The sequence below is a fragment of the Mus pahari genome, chromosome 8 (genome assembly GCF_900095145.1).
Source record: "Mus pahari chromosome 8, PAHARI_EIJ_v1.1, whole genome shotgun sequence".
NCBI lineage: Eukaryota > Metazoa > Chordata > Mammalia > Rodentia > Muridae > Mus > Mus pahari.
Genome location: NC_034597.1, coordinates 54,177,942 through 54,199,775, shown reverse-complemented (window position 1 = coordinate 54,199,775; position 21,834 = coordinate 54,177,942). Strand labels below are relative to the sequence as shown.

Sequence of the window (21,834 nt, the reverse complement as noted above, 5' to 3'; positions counted from 1 at the left end):
AACATGTGGCCTTTGCCGTGGGACTTGTAGCCTTAGAGATCCAGATGCTGTGTGTCCTGAGAGAAGAGTGTAGGCGGGGATAGTATTACAGATCAGGGTAAGGTCAGGAGGGTCAGGATTGTTAATGTTCATCCGTAGGATCATGTCTCAACCACAGCTTTCATAGCCATAGGTGTTTTCCTTTTCTAGTTCATTCTGTGTAATCGCACCATGCTGTCAAAACCCTGACAGTGGGCTGGGGAAAACTGCTCAGAGCAGCAGTGAGTCTGAAAAGAGCATGACTGGGGAGGGAACAGCTGGAGGAGACAGCTGGGGGTTGGGGGTAGGATGGAGCCAGCAGAGTGAACAGCTGGGGGATACTATAATCCCAGGCTATGTTGCTCATGGTGTGCTGCGCCGTGTTTTGGGAACTGGTTGATTTTGAGGCCCTCCAATTTCTTTCTCCTTTCTCACAGAGGGGTCAAGGATGAGGGCAAAGCTTCAGGAAGGTACTGCTGGTCAGCCTACCTGGTGCCCTCCTAGTGGCTGGAGACTCCAGGGTGGACGGGGAGGTGTGCCCAGGGTCTGAGGAAAGCTGGCTGTTGGGCATTTGTTGACTGTTGATGTTTGAAGAATTTGCGTGTCTGGGGATGTAAAGAAACAAATAGGTTGTTAGCAACAGCTTTATGGAATTGGAGTGGCAACTGAAAATAAAACGGTGTGATTCTCTTGTCTTCGTTAGGCAAAGGTGGTGTTTTGTTTGTTTGTTTGTTCTGTCGAGGTGCTGAGATAGAACGTGGGGCTTCACCTGCGCTAAGCGAGGACTGTACCACTGAGCTGCATCCAGCACTCACCTGTGGTGACGGTGGCCTTGCAGGGTTGGCCTGACGAATCCACTTAGGAGCAGGACAGGAAGGAAGGAAAACCTGCCTGTCTGCCATGAAGAACTTGGAGAACTTGGCTTCTGTTGCCTTCCGCCAGCAGATGGTGTGATTTTTGAGAGACATTGAAACGGTGGCTGATGGCTCACGGTCCCTTACTTTCCTTGCTCTGAAATTCAGCTCTTGATGGTCGTCAGTAGTGATCGAGTGACACTCAAGGTGAACTGAACAGCAGTGAGTGCTCACCTCTCACTGAGGGGTCATCCCACACTGAAGTCACCTGCACGGAGGGCTCACCCTTCTTAAACGATTTTTTAAAAATGTGGACTCATTCTGTCTTCATGTACGTCTGTGTACAATGTGTGTGCGGTGCCTACAGAGGTCAGATGACATCAGATTTCCCTGGGGATTGACTAGAATTACATTGTGAGCTGTCCTGTGAATGCTGAAAAATCAAACCTTGGTCCTCAGGAAACGAATCCAGTGCTCTTAATCCCTGAGCCATTGCTCCAGTCTACTTTTAAAACTAGTCTTTTACTTTGATATCTATTTGTCTGTCTGTCTGTATGTCTGTCTAATCTATCTATCTATCTATCTATCTATCTATCTATCTATCTATCTATCTATCTATCTACCTATCTATCTATCTATCTATTACCTACCTACCTACCTGTTTATTGTATGTGGACATGGGTGCTGCTGTGTCCTTGGAAGCCAGAAGAGAGTATTGGAATCTCCTGATTTACAGGCAGTTGGGATCTGCTCTGTGTGGGCGATGGGAATTGTACTTGGGTCCTCTAGAAAACATTAAGTGACCTTAACCACTAAGTTCATCTCTAACTGCTGGCTCACCCATAGCAGCAGTTGTAGGTCATATTCATAATCTACAGAATAACCCATGGAGATGGACACTTAATCATTTAAAAATTCAATTTTTATTATTTAAATCTCCTTAGAAAGGAGATTTTATTTTCGACAATGTGTGTGTCTCATGTGGGGTTATCTGCACAGTAGTGCAGGTGCCCAAGGTGGTCAGATCCCCTGAAGCCAGAGTTACAAGGGCTATGAGCCACCTGGCTTGAGTTCTAGGAACCAAACTTGGGTCCTCTAGAAGAGCAGTGTGTACTCCTAATCAATAAGCCATTTCCTTAGTCCTGAGCACCTATACTTACTGTCCTTACCTGAAGTCTGGGAAGGTTGTGGAATTTAAGATCACACAGGTAAGCTGAATATGGTGGCACACATCCCAGCTACTGAGGAGGCTGGGGCCATAGGATATGGTGTTTTGGGCCAACCTAAACACTGCCCCAAAGAGAAAACAAACAGTGAACAAGGTTTAATGCCACTGACATACTTAAGTCTGCCATAGCAAAAAAATAAAAAAATAAAAAATAAATAAATTAAAAAACCCACACACAAAACAAAACAAAAACCATACCCACCCACCCCCCCAACCTCAACTCTCCCATCTGTGCCAGCGGTGTCCTCAGTGTACCCAGATGACTGATGGGAGATAGTCACAGGGTGGTAGCAGAGGCCTCAAACATCAAGTTTTGGGGGCACTTGGAGCCCGGATGGATGATGAGCAGGCGACAGTTCCCTGCATCCCTGCCGAGAAGTCTGACAGGCGCTGGTGCAGGGTGCAGGCCTGGCATTGTGCCACGTGGGGCTTCTCCAGGGCCCATGTCCCACCCTGTGTGTGGAGCGTCTCATCAACTTCATGATGGTAATATCCCAACAGTCTAAGCTGATGACAGTGCACCGTCAAGCATGCCTTTGGATCATCTACCTGCTTGCTGGTGAGGACTCTCTGCAGGGTTTCACTGTCAGTAACAGTGGCCTCCCAGGAGACTGTGAGTCCCACAGGAAGATGGTAGGCTGTGGTGGGACTCCCCTGCACCCAGTGAATCAAGCCCTCTGGCTGTGCCTGGACGTGGGTGCCTGTGAGGCCACCTTCTAGAATATTAATACAACAGGCAGAGAAGCTGCTAAGTGCTACCACGGGCTCTCCTAATTCTCGGATGGACTGAGGTGTGCGGTGTGTTTCTGTTTAGAGGGAAAGGTATCCTAGGACTTGGAAGCCCAGGAACCAGAGGGGAGAGGTATCCCAATGGAAGGGTATCTTGAGACACAGGTGCCCAGAAACCGCACAGCCCTGAGAGGAAGCTTCCTCAGGAGAGGCACTGTAGCTCCCAGGAGAGGGTAGTCCCAGCTGAGCCGAGAAGCTCAGCCCTGCTCCACCTCTTCACTTTTTCCCTTCTCTTGATTGCTTCTTGGCTTCTTTCAATGAGGCACACCAGGCAGCAAATCTCATAAAAGAGTTATTGGAGGGTCCAGGAGAGGAGAGAGCAATCCAGGGATGGCTGTCCTCTGCTCCTAGGAGTAGACAGCAGGGAATTGGACAATTGGCAGGGCTTATATCTCAGCAGGATAGGATACCTCTGGGTAGTGGGGCAGAGAAATCCAGATTGAAGATGGGTGGGGCGGGGTTGGGGATCTAGCTCAGTGGTAGAGCGCTAGCCTAGCAAGCGCAAGGCACTGGGTTCGGTCCTCAGTTCTGGAAGAAAAAAACAAAAAACATTATATAAGTGTATGTATGAAGACTTCATAATAAAACTCATGTATCATTTATGCTAGTAACTTTTTAAAAGTCATTCCACTAGCAACCATCAACTACTAAAACTACTAATAGATCTTAAGGGAGGGAGCCCTTCCTCGCTCCTTGAGATCCTTAACTGGGGAGGGCAGGAGGTATTTGTTCCCATCACATCCCTGGTAGGCCCAATCTTGGGCAGATTTCGCAGGCACTACATAAATCCTGGTTCATGTCAACCAGAACATTGAGAGGTATTAAGAGCTCAGCTCCCTTTGTTTTAGCAGCTTTGAAAATGGGATCCAAGACTCATCACCATGTTGTCTCACAAATGATGGGTGGAGAAGTCTGAGAAATACTGTGCGCTGTCCCGCTTGGAGTTTCCTGGAGCTCAGGGAAGCCCTGGGAAACTCCTCGGAGGAAAGCAAGACTCTGCTTTATCTGTTCTCAAGCCGCGAGGCGCGTCTCCAGTCCCTGCTACCCTTCCACTCTGACGCGGCTTTGCCAGCCTGCCCCTTAGGCGTCTCAAGAGGTGGACGCTGGCTGACTGGGGGCGGAGGTCCCCAGGATCAAGCTAAGCTCTCCTCAAGCCTCCCTTGGCACGCCGGAACGTCCACGCATGCGCCTCGCTCGCTGCCCGCCTACGACCGGCAGCCCGCACAAAGGCTCTCTGCTGGGTACCAATCGTGCTCGCTGGCTGCTTTCCAGCCCTCCAGTCAAATTCTAGGGTGTGGTCATCGCGCCAGGCTCCTCCGGCCGCCGATTGGTCAACGTTTTCCTGGTGCGAGCAGCTCTGGCCAATCAACGTCCGTCAGTCCACTCCGCGCGTCCTAGCTTGGAGGCGCGAGCGGCGCGGCCGGTTGAGGAGGGCGGGACGTGGGCGGGACGTCCGGCGCCGGCCCCGCCTCCTCGCCCTGCCCACTCCTCGGCGTCTAAACACAGGTGGGAGCGGGAGATCCCGACAGGTGAACCCCGCGCCCGGCAGTCGCAAGGATGGAGTTCGTCAAGTGTCTAGGCCACCCGGAGGAGTTCTACAACCTGCTGCGATTCCGCATGGGAGGCCGGCGGAATTTCATACCCAAGATGGACCAGGTAAGCCGAGCATCCCTGCTCCCTCGCAGGCCTGTGGCCGCTTCCTGCAGGAGAGGTCTCTTGGGGAATAGTCTCTGACACCCCGGTCTCCTCGGAAGGCGGGACCCCTGCCTGGGTCACGCACCCCACTAGGGCTGTGTCCCCTTGCCAGGCCCCACCCTCCCCCCACCTGCCTTTCGAGGTTTCTGCCTGTTCAAGCCATTGTTTTTCTTGGTGGTTTGGCTGCGTACTTTGTTTTTCTAAGCTTGGAGTTTATTTTTACACGCTTGAGAAAAATTTTGAGACCCTTAGGAACCGTGGCGGAATTATCGTGACTATCTTCACAGGAATGAAACTTACTTCGCCCCCACCCACTCCTTCCAGTTTTCAGACATCACCTCCCGCATAAGCTTCCTCACCTTCCTGCAGCCACTATTTTATTCCTGGGTGCTTCCTATGGTTTTTGTTGTGTTCAAGTTCCTACTAGTTATTGGCTGCCAGAAGGACAGAACATGGTTTTTGTTCGTATTTCATTGGTCTGTACCCTTTCTTAAACATGTGCTTTTATGATAATACTTATTCGAACGAAAGTATGTAACCGTTGCATGAAGACACATCCAGTTAACTTAGTGGGTTACATCAAAAACTTAAAAAAATTCCCCTTCACTGGAAACACCAGATACATTTTATTTAAAGGTATTTTTAATTGGTGTCCTTGCTTTTCTCATTCAGAATCCTCACTTTTTTGGGGGTTTCTCTGTGTAACCCTGGCTGTCCTGGAACTCACTTTGTAGACTAGGCTGTCCTTGAACTCAGAAATCCACCTGCCTCTACCTCCCTAGTGCTGGGGATTAAAGGCTTGCGCCACCATGCCCGGCCCTTCTCACTTTTAAAGATTTAGCTCTAACAAGTGCTCTCAGTCATTCAGCAGACCCCAGATACCTGTCAGTGATGGGCGCTCTGTTGGGTAAAACATGGATAGCAGGGTAATTAAGAGCATAGACAGAAAGAATCCACAAGGAAATGAATGAGTAGGTTTCAGGGGAGAAGAATGTACAGTTGCCAGATTCTTTCACGGGTAAATAATCAAAGCAAGAATCTGCTTTATAATCCAGCTTGATCTCCTGACAGCTCCCGTCACAGGTAGTTCCTTCTGACCTGCAAGGCTTACTTCTCCAGCACTCTTTAACTTAGTGATCCCAGAGCCGCTTTCAGATGTAAGATTCTGTATTTCAGTCTTGCTACAACTTCAAGGTTCTCGTAACTTGATTCTGAATTTTATTTTTTCAAGACAGGGTCTCACTTACATAGCCCTGGCAGTCTTGGAACTCACTTTGTAGATCAGGCCAGCCTTGTAACTCAGAGATCCACTTACCTCTGATCCTCCATCTCTGCCTCCTGGCAAATCTGAATTAGAAGCAACTTGAAAATAATCTTTTCTTCATGTGGAGGCCTTTATCGCCTTGAACAAAGTAGCGTGTCAGAAGTGTGTGAAGATGAATTAGTGAACAGACTGCCTTGGGGAAGATTGTAGCCTTCTAAACCGGGTGCCTTTGCATGAGTGTAGCAGAACAGTGACTTGTCCTAAGGGGATTTACAAGAGTAGGAAGGAAAATCACTGCTAGTTGGGATGCAAGTTTAACCTTTTAAGGGTTGCTTAAAGGAAATGGAGCTTTCAAATGTCTCTGGCTTTTGTGAATAAATACTTCTTGGCTCAGTATTAGTAAGAGTTCTTTTGAGAAATGATGTCATAGTTGGATACTTCCACATCACACCTGACCTCATACGTGTATGTGACATGTCGTTTTTCAATATGTTAAAAAGCATTGTAGAAAATGACCTGTCAGCTGTGTGTATAAGGCATATGTAAAACACAAAACAATTGCGTGTTTGGACATGGATCCACTGCCAAGATCTCTCATTGCTCGTTTACAAGTCTAAATACTTGTATCCTGGAGAAGTTGTACATTTGAACTTTTACAGTCTAGGTTGCTTGGTCTCCCGACACCTGGTGATAGCAGTTCGCCACCGCTGGGGGGGTATTCATTGTCTTCTCTTGGTCCATGAAGCTCAGGTTCTAGGATGCTTTGGACTGAACTTCCACCCGTTGGTTCTGCTTTTAGAGCCAAGGGGAGATTTAATCTTTGTTTTGGAATACAACCCTGAGGTATTAAGACAACTCTCAGAATCTTTCAGGATACTGATGAGAGAGCCTGGTGTAGCGCGACACAGGTCTTTAATCCCAGCATAAGGAAAGGAGATGAAGGTGGATCTCTGTAAGCATTGCTCCGAAGCTGTGCCTTTTCGTTTGTTTTGTTTTGTTTTTTGAGACAGGGTTTCTCTGTATAGCCCTGGCTGTCCTGGCACTCACTTTGTAGACCAGGCCTGCCTCTGCCTCCCAAGTGCTGGGATTAAAGGCTCCCAAGTGCTGGGATTAAAGGCGTGTGCCACCACTCCCGGCTGTGCCTTTTCTTTATTTTCCTGTGGCACTCTTTCCAAGCCATGTGCCTGCTCCTCCTTTTTCTTTAAAGTTTGGTTTCCATAATTGCACAATACTTGGCAATTTTAGCCTGGTTACTTCAGAACTTACATTTCTTATTGATGCCTTTATTTCTAATTCCCATACCTTAAGATGGGCATTAACTTAAAACGCTCTTTGGGCGTTTTGGTTTCTGGAACTCGATTTGTGGTTCAGACTGGCTTTGAACGCTGAGTCTCCTGGCTGCTGGGATTGCAGGTGTGAGCCTCCAAGCCCAATTAAAATGCAGTTTCATTACAAAATACTTCATGCAGATAGATATCGAAAGTTACATATAACAGACCACTGCATCTGTATCCTGTCACATTCACTTCATTCTCTTCATATATATCTTATTAAGAAGTTAAATATTCAGAAACACCTAAATCGGTGGACTCCCTGCGTCTGACGTTGGTCTGCCTGCCCCATTCTCGTGTTCACCTGGCCTTTTCAGGCTGTCTCCTCACACTGTGGGCTTAGAACTGTGGACACCTGTCTGGGATCTTTTCTCCGTCTTTATGCCTAGCTGAAAGCCTCTAGAAACTGGGATTGTGTGCCTTGCCTTTTAGTTAGAGAATGCCATAATAATTAGCTAATGTTTATTAGCTCTTGGTGTGTGCCAAACACTATTTTACATCCTCCCATCTGTTCCTGTTTTGTAGCTAGGGCTTTGAGGGCTTAGGTTAGTGAGTTACCTAACATCCCATAGCTATGGTGTGGCCTCCTGGGATTTGACTCTCACAATCTGACTACAGAGCTTGTTGGGTCTCTCTTTTAAAAAAAGATTCTTTTTTTTTTTTTTTTATTAATTTTCTAATTGTGTTGTATGTTACAGTTGTCTTGTGTGTTTGTGGCAGTGGGTGCAATACCTTGTTGATGCCAGAAGAGGGCATCGGATGCCCATGGAGCTGGAGTTATAGGTGGTTGGGGACTGCAGACACTGGGAACTGAACTCTAGTCCTCTGTAAGAGCAGTGCTTGCCCTTAACCACTGAGCCATCTCCCCAGCCTCTCCCGAGCTCTCTAACCCAATATGCTGTTCATCCCTGGGGTAGTGAGCCACAGCAGTACATTAAGCAGACCGCCCAAGCCAGCTAAGAGGTGGACACTTCTAGGCCTGATGTATACAAATTCCTGTTCTAACTAAGACTACCAAACATCCTGACTGACATGATGGCACAGCAGGTAAAGACACTGCCAACAAGTCTGACAACCTGAATTTAATACCCAGGACCCATATGGTTCTACATAGCTGTGGCACATGCTACCCTCTAAAAATAAATATATAAAAAGTTTTACATATATTTTACATATATATGTGTGTGTGTTTGTGTATGTGTATATGCATATATATAAAATTTTTTTTCAAACTGAGCATGGTAGCACATGACTTTAATCCCAGCACTTGGGAGGCAGAGGCAGGTGGATTTCTATTAGTTCTAGGCTGTGAGTTCTAGGTCAGATGCTGTCTTATAGCTATTATTATCTAAGTGTATCACTTAGAGTTTTTAAATTAAAAAATTTTTAAAATGTATTATTGTGTTTGTGTATGGGTGCCATATGCCACTGCACACACGCGACAAGTCCTAGGACAAATTTGTGCAGTTTGTTCTCTCCACCATCTTTATGTGGGTTCTAGGAATTGAACTCGGGTCACCAGTCATGTTTAGCCAGCGTCTTAAGCTGCTGCGGCACCCTTAGCTTCTCCCTTAGCTTTTACTGAGGACAAACTGTCCAAAGCTTAGGGCTGCAATTATGGAGTTTGATTGTACAACAATACGTGCTGCTTCCTAATTCTAGTGAACTGCCAAACAATGGCCAAGCGGTACAATAGTATATTTTATCCTACTTTTAGGAAGCCAGAGTTAGTGGTTTAAGGTATAACTGTTAACTTAGTTCACAGTTGTCTGGGACAGCTGGGGCTTCTGATCTGGGACAGCTGGACCTATTTCTCCGTGGCCTGCTCAGCTGACAGGCAGCTTGTAGCTAATGAAGGGGTGGTTAGCAGGTTATAGCCAGAATAGTGGAGAGACACTCATTAGCCTGCAGGCTTGTCCTGGGACTCATGGACAGTGGAAGGGAGAAACCCTCTATGTACACACTTTTCAGACTTCCGCATGAGTCACATCTGTTACTGTCCAATTGGACCCCAGATTTTTATCAGGGGAGCCAGGTATGAGGGAGGAGAGAAAGACACCTTCCTGATGAGAAGTCATAACATTTTGTGGCCATGTTTACAGCTTACTACACTTTATCACTCTTAGTAATCTCTTAGTAATCTGACGGGGATAAGTATTGCTGCCACTTTGTGAATTACAAGTGTGGTTTTCCTCACAACTTTTAAAAGTATGCTTCTGGGATGCCCAGTCAGGCCTGGCCACCTCTATACATTTGTTACATCTACAAGATGTAACATTTTCAAAAATTAAATTGGAATAACTTCTATTAAAAATTCACATGCTTTTTAGCTTGGAGGCTGTACGGCTCAAGAAGCTCAGGTGTTGCATAAACCCAGCTAGCAGGCCAGAACCGGCTTTTGTCAAACTTGTGTTCTATTGGGAGAGGAAGGTGAGACAAATACACAGAGTTAGAGACAGAAATAAGCAGTCACAGGAGGCTGGAGTGGCAGGTCAGGGGACGGCAGGTTTTAGGGTTGTGATCTAGAGCGGGAGACTGCTTACCTCTCTCCTCTATGAAAGAGGACCTTGGACCAATGAGACCCTTGGAGATTGAAGGCTTTGGTTTCCTCCTTGAAGGGGAATGGGTGGCCGTGGTAAGGGGCAGAGAAAGTGAGGCTTGGGCTATTTCTTCTCCCTGGGGGATTTGATAATCTGGTGTGTTTGCTGAGCACTTGCCAGCCCCTGTGAGGCCCCCACCCCAGTGTTGAGAACTAAACCCAAGGCCTCATGCATGCTAGCCATGTGCCATGAAGTACGTGCTGTGGTACATGCTGTTCCAGAGGAGGCCGGAGGCTCCTGTGAGCCCAGGGGTTTAAGGCCAGCCTAGATGCCATGGCAAAACCTCAGCTAAATAAATAAGAGTAGTCTGATACCTCTAATTAGTGGAAACAATTGGAAACTTCATTTCCCTTCATTTAATATTTAAGTAACAACAACAATAATAAAAAAGAAACTGAGAGATATGTACCCTAAACTTAGTGGTTTTTCGAGGCAGGGGTTTTCTCTATGTAGCCCTGGCTTTCCTGGAACTCACTCTGAAGACCAGGCTGGCCTCGAACTCAGAAATCCGCTTGCCTCTGCCTCCCAAGTGCTGGGATTAAAGGCATGCACCTCCACTGCCTGGCATACCCTGAACTATTAATATTGAGAGCTCATTATTTCTGTAACAAAAAATAAATGTGGGTTTAGGCCAGGCATGGTAGTGCAAGGCTTTTAATCTTCGAACAGGCAGGCAGATCTTTGACTGGGCAGTGAGACTTTTTTTTTTTTTTTAAATCAAGTTCAAATAGTTTGTCTTTTACTGAGAATATTAGCACATCTCAGTGCATTGCCCCTCATGCAAGTTGTGTGACATTACTCAGGCCACCAAATGGAAGCCGACCTTTTCTAAGGAGATCTGACTTGTGTCAGTTCTTTCTCACTCTTACTATTTAGCCAAGCATGTTCTGGTCAGTCACTTAATATCTGTGTTTCTTTATCATCTGTAAGATAGTACGAGAGCTACAGGGTCTTAGTCAAAACCTGCCAGCTCCAGGCCGGGAACAAAAGGGGTTTTGTTTCTTGTTGTTTTGCTTTATGCTAGAAGGTCTTGGAGTTTAGCCTAAATCACTTCTCTAACTTCTTCATCTTTTGCCTCAGCTTCCCAAGTGCTGGGTCACAGCTATGCTCATCCTGCTCGGCTAACTGAACATTATTTGGCAGCAGAGCCTGATTTGATTGAGGGCAAGGCTTTTCTTTTTTGGTTTGGTTTATATATTCGGCTGTGTTGCTTACGAATTGTTGCTAAGGAATCCTGGGGTCCTAATCTAGGCTTGTAGTTTGTTTTGATCCCTGCTCCCTGTGTGATAGCGTGGACTGTAGCCTATATACCATCCTTAAACATGTAGAAAAGGTTAAAGGTAATGTTTGTGTTGTGTTTGGCATGCGGTGCCTAATACGTTAATAGTTATTAACACTAACCTTCCCGATGTCCAAGTCTGAGGTTCATGGGTTCTGAGGTTTTGGGTTTCCCATCCTAAGCAAACCTGACTTATTAAAAACAAGGGCAGGACTGGCAGGGGTAGACCTGGTAGCTGTCAGCTGGAGCCTGGAGCCCCAGTCTGGGTGGGAGTCTGTACCCTTGCCCTGAATTCAGCCCTTTGAGCCCTGTTGCCCTCACTGGAGAGTTCAGGATGTGTACATAGCTTCAGGCAGCAGTGAAAAGCAGGGAGGCTCTAGGGTCAGTAGTTGTGACGTACTGGGAGTCCACAGCCATGAGAGCTATCCACTCAGAGAGCCGTACCGTCCTCAGTAGGATTCTTGTTGGTCACCTCTAGGGACCTGTTGTTTAAGGTGACATACTGAACCGGAAACAAAACAAGTGCTGCTGACAAGACCTGCCGCTTGTCTGTTTGGGGTGTTGGAGTGCTCCCTAAGCCTGCTCTTTAAACCCAGTGCCATTGTCTCTGCATTCCTTGCAAGTACTGGTGAGAGCAGATGCTAGACATGGTTCCTGACCTCTGTAATGTTGTGACCCTTTAATACAGTTCCTCATGTTGTGCTGACCCCCAACCATAACATTATTTCACTATTTCATAACAGTAATTTTGCTACCGTTATGAATCGTAATGTAAATCTCTGCTTTTTCAACGGTCTCCAGCAACTCCTGAGAAAGGGTCATTGACTCCCAAAGGGGTCGGGACCCATAAGTTGAGAAACACTGCCAAGAAATTTGTGGGGCATGGTAACAGTGAGCTTTGCAAAGAGCTGCACACCTTGGGTATGGTAGATCACAGCTGTAACTTGAGCAGTGAAGAGACTGAGGCAGGAGAATTGCCATGAGTTCTAGGACTGTCTGGGCTACAAGAGTAAGACTGTCTCAAAAGAGAACAGCTATTCAGGTTTTTTCCCTGTGAAATCTTGTCTTTCCACATTTTGAAGGAGTTGGTGACTTTTAAAAGTCGGCAAATGTATTGCTTTATCTCATTGAAACTCTACAGGTTGTTAATGTGCTAGACTGAATTTTACTTATATGCTGATCAGTAAATAGTAGTTTTCACTAATATATTTTATTAGAAATGGCAATAAAACAAAACTCAGGATTCTTTTTTTCTTTAAAAGAAAGTCTTACTCTTTAGACCTGTGTGTACATATTAGGAAATTTAGGAAATCCAAATAAACCGGCTCACAGGACCCTCCGGGGTCCAAGGTTCTCTAACATCGCAGTGCAGCTGTGGACTGTCTACCAGCAGAAACAACTCCCTCGTTAGATAATTGTGTTCCCAGTCCTTAAAATGAGTGGAGATAGTGTGTAGGATCGTGCAGGGGGCAGGTGGGAACTGTACCTTCAGCTCAGTTTTCCTGTTCATAAAAGTTCTTATAAAGCACACACAGCACAGCACACAACACAGAAAGGAGTTTTGTGCTGCCGTTTGTAATGAGACGCCTTCCAAACCTTCCAAACCTGCTCCTTGCAGAGTTTTCCTTTGCAGAGACCAGTTCACTGCACATCCCTGGTGGCGTGCTTCTGTGAACACGGACGGCAAGGTTTTCAGCAGCAGGAGACCTAACAGGACTAGGGACTGCAAAGCAGTACAGCAGTAGTTAGAGTATTTGAAGTATCAGTAGTAGAGAATCTGAAGGCCAGATTCTCTTCAGGCTAGAACTGAGCTCAGTCCTGATTATGCACAAGAACTGGAGATTAACAAAGGGAAGCTTCAGAGGGTCGGGTCAGCGTGGTTGGTCGTGGTTGGGCAGTGCAAAGACAGATTGCTGGGTGTGTGTCCATATCCAGAGGTGAAAGGGTTACAGAAGCAAGTTCGAGGCCAGCCTGGTGTACACAGCCAGAGCTACATAGTAAGATTGACCACTTAAAAAAAGGACTTCAGTTTACCAAAGTCCAGCTGAGTTGGTAAAAGGAGTCAGAGGACAGATAGTTTAGTCTAGGAAAGACTGTCATCGGGAGGGAAAGCCAGCTTCTCAGAGCTGCGCCTGGGCGCTCTTTTCTCCCCCACAGCTTGTGGGGACACGGGACAGGCTCCAGAGTATAAGCTGGGTTCCTGCTGCAGGGCGTGGCCAGCGGCAGCAGGGGGCGTGGCCCGGGCCTGCACGTGTGGCAGAGTGAGGCTTTCTCTACTCTGACCAGGGTTAGCCCTATCGGATCTCCGCCCTGCGGTGGGCGCCTTGCAGCTCAGTGGGGCCTATGGAGGAAGGGCTCTGCGCTGCGCTCCCATGGCAGCCGCCAGCAGCACCAAGGCCATGGCTCTGGTCAAGCGGACCTTGGTGCTGAGCCCGGTCGCCGCGCCCAAGACCCCGGGGTCACCCCCACGGGGCTGCTCCTGGCCCCCCACCGCCTGGCCTTTCAAGGACTGGTCCCGGGCACGGAGCCCGGCTGCCAGCTGCCTGCCCCAGCCTCACTCATGCTCCACGTCTGCCACCGCGGTGTGTCTTCTCTGCCCACAGGACTCACTCAGCAGCAGCTTGAAGACCTGCTACAAGTATCTCAATCAGACCAGTCGCAGCTTTGCCGCGGTTATCCAGGCACTGGATGGGGACATACGGTTAGTGGAGAGCCCTGACTCGGGGGCCCGGCCCGCTTTTCCAGGAACTTTTGAGTCATTGCAGCTAAATTGACACACCACTTAGAATTATGGGCTCCCTGTTGTAGCTTAGGCAGGACTACCTCCCTCCCCCACTCCGCTCATGTGTTTACTTGCAAATGCCCTTCCAGGCACCTGGCCATCTCCCAGCGCCCTTTTAGGCCAGCCCTTTCAGAGAAGGGGGTGGGGCAGCCATGTTGATTACCTTCATTTATCCCTGGCACCTGCACCCGCCCCCGAGAGCAGGCCAGGCATTTTTCTTGGCTTTTGTCTGTCACCTTACATTTCAAGCACACCGAGTCTTTAAAAGTTTAGAGCAGTTACTGTGCCCACCACAGCATTCGTCCTGAAAAGTGTTCCATCTGCAAAAATCCTAGTGCCCTCTAAACATTTGCCTCTTGGTCCCTGCCATGCATTGGTAAGGTACAAAGTCTTCTTAGCTGTGTAGCATCCACCTGCTTAGGTTATCATTTTACTCTATAAATAAGTGGGAGAGTTCATTACTCCCACTTAAAACAGGAAAACAATCATTAAGTGTGGCAGGCTTTGGTGTCACTTCTAATCCTGTAAGACAACTTGAGAATAGCCTGGCACAAATTAAATTAGTTACTTAGTTAAGCTTTTGAAGTAGGGTGTCACTTTATGATCCCAGTCATCCTGAACTCAGGATCTTCCTGCCTTAGCCTCCAGAGTTGAGATGGCAGGCATGAAGCACCCTGATTTACATGTTATTCAGAGAAACGTATTTAAGAAACAGGCTGATGAAATGGGTTTGCCCATAAAGCGCTCACTGCCAAGCCCGACAACTTGAGTTCAGTTCTCAGAACAGGCAAGTGGAAAGGGAGGACTGATTTCCTGAAGTCTTCTGACCTCCCACATGTGCTGGGGCCCACTCAATGCTCTCTCACACACCACACACATTGATTCACACACACAAAATAAGTAGGTATTAAAAAAAAAGAAAAGTGATGCTTGGTATCCTGTTCTAGCCTTTTCGTTTTTTATAGGCACGCCGTGTGTGTGTTTTACCTGGTTCTCCGAGCCCTGGACACAGTGGAGGACGACATGACCATCAGTGTGGAGAAGAAGATCCCACTGCTGTGTAACTTTCACACTTTCCTCTATGACCCAGAGTGGCGGTTCACCGAGAGCAAGGAGAAGGACCGACAAGTGCTGGAGGACTTCCCCACGGTACTGGGCTCTCTGGGCAATGCTGTCGGTAACTGCCAGTGCGGTTGTCAGCCCCTGAGCTGAGAGAAAGGTGATGGGAACAGTCTGAGGGCAGCTGAGAGTCTGAAGCCAGACTTTTTCTGGTTGGAATCCTAACTTGGTAATTGGTAGTGAGGTATATAGCCCCTTCCTACCTCGGGTTTCCCTCTGTATGGTGGAGACGATAACAGCTCCCCAGTTCTGGTAGTGGTGATCCTCTTAGGGCAGCATGGCTGTGACCCTTGCTTCAGGCTGTTATTGAGAAGTCCCAGGTCCATGCTTACTGAAGGATCTGAAATTCACACTTCAGGTCTGAAAACAACTGTCAGAATATTAAAAAAACAAAAAGGTGGAGCCGGGCGTGGTGGCGCACGCCTTTAATCCCAGCACTTGGGAGGCAGAGGCAGGAGGATTTCTGAGTTCCAGGCCAGCCTGGTCTACAGAGTGAGTTCCAGGACAGCCAGGACTACACAGAGAAACCCTGTCTCAAAAAAAAAAAAAAAAACCCAAAAAGGTGGATCGCCAGACTGGATCACATGGGCCTGGTGACTGTAGTGTAGCCCACAGTGAGGCTGGCAGCTTAGGGTCGCTGCTCAATGTGGCTCACAGCTTTGGGTGGGGTGTGGGCTTCTGCAGCAGCTGAGGTGAGGTCTTTGGCTCTTTCTTAAATGAGTTCTGACTCGGTGTCCCAATCTGTGCTCGTAGAACTATAAGAGTTGGATAATTTCTTCTGTATAAAGTTCTTAGCGCAGTGCCTGGTACGAGCTGAGTATTCTGTAGGTATCAGCTCTTGATGGAGTATAGGTGAAGCCCCAAGCTTTAGGGCCCTAAAGTTCATGGTGCATATGGACCTCACTTCTAGAATTTGCATGTTCAGCAAAGTCACGTGTTTGCTGATACCCTAGAGAGGGCATTTGTCTTGTGCATAGTGTTCTAGAGTGTTGGAGAACAGTTCTTACATAACTTTTACAATAAAGGAATCTAGTCTGTACTTCTGTGTAGGAGGGAGTTGGGTGAAGAGAAGGGGAACCCAGCCAGGTTGGAGAAGGATGGGCTGTTTCCAACTTGCTGAGATCATGTTTTCAGAACCAAAGACCAAAATATAGTATGCTGTGCTCTGAAAGTTCCTAGGAAGTCTCCAGGTTACTGAGGACCCTGAGGCTCTAGGGCAGGTACTGGTGCAGTGGTGTCCTTGGGGTACCTGATGACCAGTGACCTCAGTTACTCTGACAACCACTGGTGAGCCTTTGAGTCGTCCTAATGTAGATGAAGTGCTGGGACCCACTTGGTTGTACCTTCTTAGGAACAGAAGTGGGTTTTGTTTTTGTTGTTTTTCCTCTTCAGCACTAGGTATGAAACCCAGGACCCACTGATCACTGGGTACTCTATTACTGCTCTATATCCTTAGCCTGCCTGTTTTTTCCTTTGGAGACAGTTTCTCAGTAATTTGCCCAAGAGGACCATGAACTCACTTTGTTTTAGGCTGCCCTTGAACTTATAACTCTCCTACCCCACTACCCCAACTTCCTGCGTAATTAGATTTGTCTCCAAAAATACATTTTGCTTTTTTTTTTTTGAAGCAAGGTTTACTATGTCGCCCTAGCTGGTCTGCAGCTGACCGTGTAGCCTAGGCTGGTCTCGAACTCACAGGGCTCTACCTGCCTTTGTTTCTCCTGGTGCTGCAATTGAAGGTGTGTGCTACCAAACTACTTTTCATGTAGGAACATTATGCCCTTTAAAGACTTTCTGATCATGGGATAATTTTATTATATGGATCATAAAAAGTTAAGGTAGCCTCATCCATCTACCCACCAGAAAGAACGCAAACATGTAAAACTGCTAAAGTCATTTGGGGGAGCGGGTAATTTTCAGATCCTCATCTAGTAAGCTTGTAATGCCCAACTACCTTTGCCTGTGGCAATCCAATATTGAATATTGAAGAGAATATTCTGCTTTGGAAGGTTTCAAAGGTGAGCATTAAATTGATCTTGATCTCTTTCTGTTTGATCAAGAGAGTTTGGAAGCAGTGAACTGTCCCAGGGAGAGAGAGAGGGAGCTGAAAGGCCAGATGTATGGTTAATCTTTTACGTCCTGATGAATGCGAAGATCGTAAAGTTGTGTTTCGTGCCTGGATGGGAGACCCTCTGGCTCTGGGAATTATCTTAAAACAGGAGGACATGGAAAAGTGTGTTTAGAGAGGTTATAGGGAAGCCTGGCCCTGGGATAGTTTTAGAAGTAAAGGGAACCGAAGTGTGTTGGTTTGGAACAAAACTGTAAGGTACCAGGCATCTTAAACTCGAACCTAAAGGATTCAGGTTCTTGCAAAATATGCTTGTCAAGGCTGGGTAGATAGAAAATACTTTAGAGGACAATTTTATTAGCTCTCTCTTGCTCGCTAAATATTGCATGCACTCTTGTTTTGAGAATAAGCCAAGTGAACTCTGTTTATTTGATGCACGTCTGTGCCCAGAGAGCCCATGAATGAGCCTGTGCTGCCTTTTGTTTGTCTGCCTCAGCCTTTGAAATGTGCCACCACCCCTGGCTTATACTTACACCGTGTGTGGTGTACCTATACTTTGTTCATTTTTGCATCTGAGGAAAATGTAGATATGAAAAAAAAAGTTCTTTGCCTAAATAGGGAGTCAGGATTGAAACCCAGGGTGCTCAGAAGTCTCGTGCTTGATCCTTGTGTCTCTCTAAAGATTGGCAGCTGAGTGAGGTGGAGCAATGGAGGCAGGAGGAGTAGGAGTTGGAGGCTAGCCTTGGTTGTGCAGTGTTTTAGGCCAGGATATATGTGAACTTGTCTGGAAAACACAAAAAAGCTCAAAGGATGGGAAAAGGTTAAACCTGCCAGGCATGTTGGTATGCATCAGTGATTCCAGAGAAGCAAAGGCAGGAGGACCACGAGTTTGTCAGTTTCCAGTGTGGAATGAAAGCCTGTATCAAAAGGGGGAGGGGGAGGGGCTAGAACAACAACAACGGCTTTAATCATAACCTTTCCCAGACCTTCTCTAAGGAGAGGATTTTGCCTTGAAAGTCAATGGAAGTGCCATAAACCTCTTGCCCTGTTAGGGATTTGGCCTTTATTGTCCCAGGAGACTTGTCACCATAATGTGTCTGCATGTCCTTGGAATGGCCAGCAAGTGATACAGGGACCTGGGAGTTCGCCCTCCTTGTGACTTGATCCTCCAAGGGTGGGAGAAGCCCTTGTGGTCTGTGTCCCACTGCAGAGCCTGAAGGAAAAAGTCGTTTCCCTCGGGGTTCCAGCAGGACAGGGTTCCTGTTTCACTGGGTACTTCTTGTTCTTATTTGCTTCAATTCTATAATTATATTCAAAAATTCCAAATTTTGAAATTGTAAAGGCCACTAAGGATCATCAGGTGGCCTATTTGAGGTGTTTCCCTGTCCTCACTGGCTGTCCCTTATAAACAGAACTGCCCTTGCCACAGCAGTGTGGCTGCAAACAGTCTTGAGGAGGGAGACACAGGGATCTGACTCCCGAGAGAGTGTTGGATGGTTTCAGTCCTTGTAGGAGTTGCCCTTGGGCTCCGACTTGGATCAGCTGTCCCTAGAAAGAAGAGAGTTCTGAAAGACCAGACTGATTTTTATGTAATTTGAGGAGGGAGGAGTTAATAGTTGATGTTGATCAGAGATGACATGGCTGCTCTGTGGCCAGCTGGTATGCCCTTGTCCTCCCTGAGACGTGTGTCTAGCTTCTCTTACACAGCTCTCACATGAGGTTTTAATAACATCACCTGTTCACAGTTCAGTGTTTCGTGATAACAGCTCAGCTGTAATTTATAAACTTTCATGGAGGGGCCAGCTGTGGTGGCACACACCTGAAGAGAGCCTGAGGCAGGAGGATTGAGTTGGATGTCAGCTGGGGCAACATAGTGATTCTTTGACTCAAAAATAAAACAAGTGTTGCTGTGTTTATGTTGTATGTTGATAACTTCTAAGTGCTTTTTTGAGCTTGAGATAATTGTGTAGTAGTAATATATTTCCAGTCATTGCTGCATTTTTATATGGATCTCGGGCTTACAAGGAAGACGGCACTGGGCAGCAGACATATAGAGTTAAACTGACTTCTTGAGTAATTTAAAGATAAGGCCTTGGAGTGAGAAAGACACTGGCTTCAGGAGTCCTTGGGAACTTGACAGGTCCAGGGAAGTGGCTGTCTATCACTGGCCTGTGAGCTCCACAGGGTCATGCATTTCTCTCTGGAACCATGAAGTGTATCATCTGGTGTGTCTGATTGATTATTTTTGTGATCTCATTTCAGATCTCCCTGGAGTTTAGAAATTTGGCTGAGAAATATCAAACAGTGATTGATGACATCTGCCACAGGATGGGGTGTGGGATGGCAGAATTTGTAGAAAAGGATGTGACCTCCAAACAGGACTGGGATAAGGTTAGTATCTGAGTCCACATCTGCTGTGTCGATGGCCAGCTGTCTCCATGGTGACGCTCAGACCAAGGACAGAGTAGTCCTCAAAACCACATAGCTTACAGCTGAACGCTCTGTCAGTGACAATGCATGATAATAAGCTTGTCCCCAAGTTGCTATGAAAATTTAGGTAAATGGGCAAATACTTTCCTGTAACACAGAAAAAAACCGTGCTTTTCAAAATTTAAAACCAGTGATTTGTTTGTCATTGGCATTTTCCTTTCCATTGTAGAGTACTGGGTATGCACCTGCTTTGGTGTGGGAGTCATCAGAGGCGTTATTTCTTCTTTTGTTTTTGGAGTAGCTCAGTGGTAGAGTGCTTCCCACTGCCTACAGCTCTGGGTTTGACCCCCAGCACTGCCAAAAGAGAAGATACATTAGATGTATCCAAGTTTTTCATGCCTTCTTTTTCAACGGTCTGGGTCTGGGAAGTTTAGCCATATCCAGAGAGGTCCTTCTTGCTCTTCTCACTGTAATTGGAGAGAGAGAGAGAGAGAGAGAGAGAGAGAGAGAGAGAGAGAGAGAGAGAGAAAGAAAGAGAAAAAGAAAAAGAGAGAAAGAGATCCCAGCCTGAGGCTCATTTATGACTTTCACTAGTCCATTTATAAGAATGGAGCTATCATGGCCTCCATCTCCCATGAGGCAGCCCTACCTTAGCACTGCTGCACTGGAGACTTCCCAGCAACACTGAAACCATAGCAACTGCTGACGAATGGTGAGCTGAGCTGTCTCTGTGGGCCTCGTCCATCCTCCCTCTGTGGGCAGGTCCATATTCCTGGGAGAGTGCAGAGAGAGGTCATGAAGCCAACACAGTAATAGCTTGTCTGCCCAAAACTTGTTCCTTACCAGCAGTGTAGGGTACAAGTCAGGCTAGGGGTTGGTAGGCTACAATAGATTATCTGGACAAAGGAGCTGACATAGTGGCTTGCTCACTTACATGCTGGCCTCTTAAAGGCCTAGAGAGTTTGTGTTTTGTTTTTTTCTTACTGTGCTTAGGTTTAAACCTGACATATTCATCAAGTCAGTGTGGGTCTAGGGGATGTAGTCAGACCCTGGGCTCTAACCCAGCACTGAACTGAACAAAACAAAAACAAAACCCCAAACGTGGCCAGGTATGGTGGCACATGCCTTTAACCCCTACACTCAGGAGATAGAGATCTCTGTGAGCTTGTGGCTAGCCTGGTCTACATATCGAGTTCCAGGAAGTGAAGGGCTGGTTACACAGTGAGACTTTGACTGACAAAACAAGAACCTCAGACTCAGAGGGATGTCTTTGGAACTGTGGCTATACTGTCTGAGTTAGTCACTGTGTGATGGGAGCTAGAACAGTTATAAGTCTAGCCAGCTCTGAATGGCTCACTCAGTACCTTGCCCTTTCCATCTGCACAGAGCTGGTTAGGAAACATTGTACTTGGGGAAGGAAGTTCCAACCAGATAGAAGGTGATGGCAGTAGGTCCTCTGGGTGTTGGCCTCAGAGTGCTCACATGGAGTCAGAAGCACAGCGTCTCACATCTTGCTTGTGTGTGCACTTGCTGTGTTTTCATCAAAAGGAGAACTCACTCTGCTCTCAACTTGCTGTTTTGTAGCTAATGATGCCTAGCAAGTATGTTTCTGTGTCATTATTAAAGTGCTTTACGTAATCTTTTGCAGTACTGCCACTACGTTGCTGGGCTGGTTGGAATTGGCCTTTCTCGTCTATTCTCTGCCTCAGAGTTTGAAGACCCCATAGTTGGTGAAGACATAGAGTGTGCCAACTCAATGGGTCTGTTCCTGCAGAAAACAAATATCATTCGTGATTATCTGGAAGACCAACAAGAAGGAAGGAAGTTTTGGCCTCAGGAGGTAACTGAGAATGGGGTACTTGGGGAAAAACAGTTTTAGACTCTGAAAAAGCAATCACCTAACCCAGTGGAAGCAAGTGACTAAAATAAGTCATTTGTTTTGGGTAGACTGACTGCATCTAGGGATTCAAGGTCTTTGAATGGCTTTGACCCATTTCTCTTCTCTGGGCAGACTTCCTCCATGCCACAGATATATCTCAGGCAAACCAACAAAACACCCCAGCTCTCGGGGCTCGGGTGGTTCCCTGAGTGTGTTTCTGTAGGCAGCCACAGCTGAGTCCTCTGACTGTAGACCTGCATCATAGATGTGCCCAACACAAATGGGATGGATTGGATCAAGAAGTCTCTGACAGTGAGGGGTAGAAGGTGCTGCAGTTGTGACTCATGGAATCATTCATGCTAAGAGAGTGTGTGGCAAGGCTGTGGGTTCAAATCTCCAGCTCTTGGGGCAGGGGTGGAGGCAGAAGGGATGCTAGGTAGGAAAAAAAACACAGATATCCATTATATAAGAAGACGATTTAATTAAACCTTGAGCATC

At 46.9% G+C, this 21,834-nt stretch overlaps 1 protein-coding gene across 1 annotated transcript in view; it reads left to right on the top strand.

Moving 5' to 3' along the window:
* The first annotated feature begins 3,737 nt into the window (after positions 1-3,737).
* Positions 3,738-21,834, top strand: part of Fdft1 (farnesyl-diphosphate farnesyltransferase 1) — a 28,846-nt gene continuing 10,749 nt past the window's right edge. The window contains exons 1-5 of the mRNA XM_021203092.1: positions 3,738-4,545; positions 13,662-13,759; positions 14,806-14,989; positions 19,290-19,418; positions 21,106-21,297. Of these exons, the coding sequence (XP_021058751.1) occupies positions 4,447-4,545; positions 13,662-13,759; positions 14,806-14,989; positions 19,290-19,418; positions 21,106-21,297 (702 nt within the window). The 5' untranslated portion in view covers positions 3,738-4,446. The remainder of the gene's footprint in view (positions 4,546-13,661; positions 13,760-14,805; positions 14,990-19,289; positions 19,419-21,105; positions 21,298-21,834) is intronic.